The following is a 6,326-nucleotide window of genomic DNA, read 5'->3' as shown; positions in this document are numbered from 1 at the left end:
GAAGGAAGGAAGGAAGGAAGGAAGGAAGGAAGGAAGGAAGGAAGGAAGGAAGGAAGGAAGGAAGGAAGGAAGGAAGGAAGGAAGGAAGGAGAAAAGCACATATTTATTCAGATTGAAATTTCATATGTTAGCTTTCATTGTTCCGTGTTCTATGAAAAGCAGAAAATCCAGTGAAGGTTTCTGTGAGTAAGTGATTCAGTTATAACAGAGCTGGGGAGCACAGGAACATGTGTGTGCACGTTCTTGGGAGCTCTAAATGAGTGTTTGGATGTGCTACAGTGAGACGGTTCCCCATTTTAAAAAATGACAAAGGKGCTGTTTTCCACTGCTTGAGCCACATCTCTTTCTAGRTGTAGTTCTTGCAKWTCATMATTTTTTAGTGACAGGAGTGGCTCWGCCCTGGCTCCTGCTTGGTGYAAAGGGAGGACCAAAGGGTYGCTGTTACAAGCRCTGCAGTTGAGACTGAATGTTGTTTTCCTCCACAATACCTTTTTTCCTTTCCATTATCTCATTTTCATTTAACTGAGTGGTACAAGATTAAATGAAACTATTATAAGGTGATTTTTTTTAAGTGATGATTTTCCTTTTCTCCTGAGTGATTTATTAATTAGAATATTAATTTTAAAAAACTGCTTATGTTTAATTAAATTACTCCACATTTCAATGTTTTATAAATGCTAATTGGCAAACTTTTAACTTCTCACTCATAATGATAACCACATCAAGCATTAATATTAAAATGCAAGGGAGATAATAAATCTGTGATAAAACAGGCTGCCAGTAGCTTCACTCTGTATGACAGGAGAGGACTGCCCAGTGCCATCGAGCGTGTGGGCAGACAGCCTCTGTAGAGCAACCAGGTTACACAGCAGTGGGCAGATGCTGCCCAGCATCAGGCCAGTTTGGTTGATGGTGGTGCAGTTGGCATCAGGGGATCACCACCTGTGCCATGCAAGTGCTTGGTGACYGCTCAGAGCTGCGGTGGCCCCGTGGAGCTGAAAGTATGGGACCATCTGCATYGGAGCAGAGCAGGAGCAGATTGTGTGCTGCCTCTTCCTTACTGCTCCTTGGGTCCTGGCACTCAGGGAAGGCATCCATGCTCATGCATGGGATAAGGGTGGAGGGAAAGTTAGATTCAGAAAGCAAATAATGTGTTCATTAAAARGGGTTTGTAGGATAACAGCCATTAGCAGCCATGATTTTTTTATCACATAAAAAACCTGGTGCACAGACAAGAAGAAAACTATATATGTATTAGAAGTTAATGATTAGTTTTTTTGGAATTTTTACCACAATATAGAAAAGATATGAAGCTATTAGAGAGCGCCTAGAGGGGGCCACAGGATGGTGAATGGTCTGGAGTGAAGCCATATGAGGAGCGCTGAGGGCACTGGGTCTGTTCAGCCTGGAGAAAAGGAGACTGAGGGGACACCTCACTGCAGTTACAAATTCCTTGTGAGGGGAAGAGGAGGGGCAGCACTGATCTCTTCTCTGTGCTGCCCAGGGCCAAGGCATCAAGCCTACAGAGTTCAAGAAGCATTTGAATAAGGCTTTAAGGCATATGATGTGATTCTTGGGGATGGTGCTGTGCAGGGCCAGGAGCTGGACTTGATGATCCTTGTGGGTCCCTTTCAACTCAGCTTATTCTGTGATTCCATGAATTTCTTTGTTTTAAAGCTCCCACATATTCAAGTGTCCAGTATAAAATTTAAATATTTAGATAAATATCTTTACTTTCATACTTCTTCCCACACCCTTTTTGGTTTTATGGTTAATAATGCTAATAAAGTTTTGCTAAGTCCCTCCAAAAGAGCCACAGAAAGATCTGTAGACAGCCTTGTTCTGATTAATGTTATTCCAATTTTGAGACTTTAAAAGCCTTTGAAGTATTGGTTGTCCATATTCCACCTACATTAAATTTATGTAAAATAAGGGATAGTATAGGATGCTAGGGGGAATATGGTCATCTGCTTGCAGCAGCACACACTCTGCCACTGTTCAAGGCAGTGAAACAAGGGTGAAATTAGTAGAAATTCTTTTTTACAGTGAAGCCATGGTAATTTATAGGTATTAATTTTCTTTTTCCTCATGCTTGTTCTCTTGTGTTTTCTTTCCTCTCTTCCTATTCTCTTTTCTAAAATGTCAGTCTCTTCAACTCACCATCATCTTTCAATTTTCCTTTCCGATCATACATCATCTGCTTTCCCTTTCACCTACTTCTGCCTTTGCTTTATGGCTTTCAAAAATATTCCCCTCTTTATTATTATAAATTTTATGCTTCTCCCGGGTCATCTTTTCCACTTCTGAGACTTCTATGCTTTTCCTTTTTGACATTTTCAGTTCAGCGTTCTACTGGTGGGATCCCTTTATCAGCTGGATAAAATGGAGAAGTTACTGGGTGTAGTTAGTAAACACCACTGTGAGTTTGCTACACTCTACTCTGCGTACCATCTCAGTGTACAATTTCCTCAGCTGTACTCATTCAAAGCAACTGAAGGAATGGTTTAAGGAACAGCTGAATTCTATGATTGTCGATTTGAGATTCATGTTGTATTACTTAGTTTGAAAGCTGCTTGTGTTACTCTGCATCATTGCTCCTATTTGATTGGATTAATTGAGTTCTTCGAACTTGACCCTGGCATCTTTCATTATCTGGGAGAAACTTTGATTTGAAAGCCTGTGGTAAAAGGGATTTAAACAGCGCTTCTCTGCAGAGGGTGAATTTTGACTTTCAATAAGCTGGAAGAAAAAAAAAATGAAACAAAACCAAACCCACTTCATTAATGTAAAGTAAAACTCTCGTGTAAAAGTCTTCATAGTTTTGCTTCATGCTGTGACCGATTGCTTTCATTGTATCATTTGTGTTGTGGATAAACCGTAATGATTATTTAATTCAAGCTGATGCTTATTCTGGTGAGAAAACAATCAAAGAAAGCAGTGACTGAGACCTCATTTTAACCTTAAAATGTCTTGAGGAACTGGATTCTGTCTGTCTATGACTGTGCAGATTCTCTTAACTTGGTTGACTTCCCCATTCAGGTTCCCAATCACATTTTTTTATCTTCCAGGTGARCCCATGCACTGTAAGAAGTCAGAAGACATTGTAAAAGCCACGGAGCAGACAGAAGCACTGGTACAGAACTAGATCAGYTGTTTCTTAAAAGCTTCTGACATTTCAGGCAGGACAGGTAATTTGGTAATTCTTTCTTTTAATAGGAATTGTTTTATACCATAAAGGCTTGGTGCTGTTCTTAACCTCTTTGTTCTACCCAGTTGTGCTTATATTAGAAAATTTTGAAATGGGCACACAGTATACCCCACTGTCAATGTCACCTTAAAAAAATTCAATATAAAGAAGGGAAAAACAGTACTTTTAAATCCCTGAATCCTTAGTGTCAGCCTAATGATCATGTGATAAACCATCCTCAATTCAAGTATGTGAAATACTGGAAGTAGTAGTATAAAAAATCTCATGTTTATGAATTTTCATTTGACCTCTGTTGCAGGACAAAAGAACTCTAGCTGTTCCTACCTCATGATCTCAGAGGCTGTTATCTGTCAACTTGTTCTTGGATCATCTTATTTCTGTGGAGAGTGATTGAACAAAATGTTCAAAAATGTACAATGTTAAACCCTGAGCTGGTAACTCAAGGCACTTAACAACTTGAAGATTTCAGTTGTTTCTGTGTTGCTATTTCCTCTTCTATTCTGCTTTCTTAAACTAGCCAAAATAATTTTTTCAGCCAAAGTTGGACCTTCCTTTGTTGCATCACTGGAACCAGACATTTCCAGTTAACCACGAGACATGTGAAAACATGATGTTTGTCATCTGCCTGGGATTGCTGTTACATGTCACTGCTGGCGTCMAATGAAAATGGAAAATCAAATGAAATGTGTTCCTAGATACTTGTTCATGTAATCATGCTGCATGCACCATAAAAGTCCTCCATGTTAGCTTCCTTAAAATATCTGGAAATAAATGTTTGTAGACTGTACAGGGCAGTTGTAGAGTTATGCTGACCAGCCTGCACAACTGAAGATTCTTCCCCACTGCAGTTGCTGTCATATGGATAAAACTGGTGTTGAGCAAATCAGTGTCTGAAATATCTCTTTAAAATTAATTGAATAGCATCTGCTGTTAAATGAAAATATTCTGAATCCTATAGTATTTTGAAAGACAGCAATGGTGTCAGCCTGCCCATGAAGCTGGTGCTTATATTTTTTGTACAGTGGAAGAGACAGCAACAGAAATACATGAAAATTGCTTCATTTCTGCAAAATGTTGTGTTGCCTCTCAGACAGAATTGGAAGRTGACACTGAGGCCCTCTGTCATGGTTTATCTCAAATGCAAAGGTGACAACATGCATCCTGCAAGATCTTTGCTAGAGTTGGTTTCTTTTTGAGGGGCAGCAAAAGCAGAGCACACAGGCAGTTACCTCTTCAGGAAGCGTTCACAATGAGCCCTCCAGCCCAAACTGTGCCCATAAAAAAACTCCATTTTCATCTCCTCTTCCCTCGAGCTGCACATGACCCCTCCTGACTTGTCTGAGTGTCCTACASAGCTGCAGCCAACCTCATTTCCCTCTGCTGGAACCTGCCAGGAAACTTCCAAGGCTCCCGTTCAGGTTGTGGGCACTCAGGTGGCTCAGGTCACCTCACTCCCAGTTCTCCTGCCTGGACACCGTGGTTATTCCTTCACTGAACAAAAAGTCTTTCTAATCAGCCATGGTCTGCTCTGAAGGGGCCTCATCGGGGCACAAACACTCCTCTCTGTGCCAAGGGTGGTGAGACCTGGGTGCTGTTCATCTGCAGCTTCAGGGATCCACCAAAGCTCAGCAGGCATCAGCCTCGACCTCAACAAGAGCACACTTGGTCTGATTGAAGAAGGAATTGTAAAAAACAACCACTTTCACTGAGGGACCCTTACATGTCCATAGCTGTTGACTGTCTCTTTTGTGACAGCAGAGCAATCAAAATTGAGCTGGGAACAGTGTAAGCTCTGAGCCCTGGGATAAGGGCATGCCAAAAGGTGGAATTCCTGTCATTGAATATGTAAGCCATATATGTGCTATGCATAAGTAGTATGCATAGTTTTAACTTAAGAAATGTTTGTGCATATAGGATGTAAAAAATAMATTTAAATTGTTTTGTGTATCTGGTCCAAGGCTTGTATTTAGCATGGACAAATTTCTGTACAGTGAAGTTAACGAATGAAATGTTAACAGATGAAATTGTATCATAGATGTTATAATGCAATCAATATTTTTTGCTAAGAGTTAAGAATTTATATATTCTCTGCTAGTGTTTGAGCAAATCATTAGTAGCTTGGACCACTCTGTGCACCTTTGCATCCTTTTTGGGAATGTTGGACTATTTTTTTTCCTTTGTAATAAAATGTAAACCAGCTTATGGCTTCTTATTGTCCTTATGACAAGAGAAGAAATTTAATGGTCATGTCAGACTTTTTTTTAATGTAAGTTGCCATATGATGTGGCGGTGGAAAATCTTTTTGATTATGATCTGAGAACTAGGAATCTTATTTCAGATAAGTTGACCATCTRTAGTTCCCACCAAATTTGAAAAGAATGAAAGACAACTACTATCTTTAAAAAAACAGGTCAGTTAGTATTTGTTACTGACTGTTTTTCAACATTGTAATTTATGATTCACTGAGACTGAAAGTCTGAAGCAATCAGAATTTGATCTTTATACTGTATTTTCMATTTCAGACTTTTACCATAGTTGAACRTGAAGTTTTTTTTCAGTGTCTCTATCCAATTGAGATTTATTACTCTGCAAACATTGTCACCTGGAAATACAAGCAGAAGATATAACAGATTCTGTGGAGAACTTGAAGCGTCCTGTGGGGCTCTCAGTGTCCTGTGGTCATAACAAGCACCAAGATCTCCCACTGCAGAAGCTGGAAGGAGCTCCTGGTGTCGCAGGAGGTGCTCATGGCCTGCAGATCTCATTCATTAGCACRGAAGAGTGATTTTTCTATAAATAATCCTATTTGCTAATCCTATTTGCTAATTTGTATTCAGTTTTTATCACTGTGGTAGACGTTACTGAAATACAAGAAGAGTTGTTAGTTTTTTGTTAATGCCAGCTGATTCTCTTTCTTTCTTCCTTCCTCTGTTCTTAGCAAGGTTTTGCCTGGACATGACCCAAAGCTTTGTGTGTTATTAGGATGAGGAGAAATTCTCCTTGATGGAGAAGACCTGTAGACCCAACAGGCTTTGAGCTGGGTGAAATTTGTATTCATATGGCAGAAAGGCTTCTTGAGAAAGCCTCTCCCTGGACAGTAGTTTATTTTTGAAACCTG

General features: G+C 39.8%; 1 protein-coding gene across 4 annotated transcripts in view; it reads left to right on the top strand.

Moving 5' to 3' along the window:
* The window catches only part of PDE1A (phosphodiesterase 1A), a 125,488-nt gene extending 119,472 nt beyond the window's left edge, over window positions 1-6,016 (top strand). For 3 of the 4 annotated variants that reach the window (XM_057363754.1, XM_057363751.1, XM_057363753.1), the window contains 2 exons: window positions 3,069-3,188; window positions 3,507-6,016. In XM_057363754.1, coding sequence (XP_057219737.1) covers window positions 3,069-3,145 — 77 coding nt within the window. In that variant the 3' untranslated portion in view covers window positions 3,146-3,188; window positions 3,507-6,016. Of the gene's footprint in view, window positions 1-3,068; window positions 3,190-3,506 lie in introns of those variants that run through there. The other variant, XM_057363752.1, reaches the window with a different exon arrangement.
* The last annotated feature ends 310 nt before the right edge of the window (window positions 6,017-6,326 follow it).

The sequence above is a fragment of the Malurus melanocephalus genome, unplaced genomic scaffold (assembly GCF_030028575.1).
Source record: "Malurus melanocephalus ecotype Western Australia unplaced genomic scaffold, MMel_1.1 scaffold_30, whole genome shotgun sequence".
In the NCBI taxonomy this organism is placed as follows: Eukaryota; Metazoa; Chordata; class Aves; order Passeriformes; family Maluridae; genus Malurus; species Malurus melanocephalus.
This window is presented reverse-complemented; position numbering and strand designations above follow the sequence as displayed.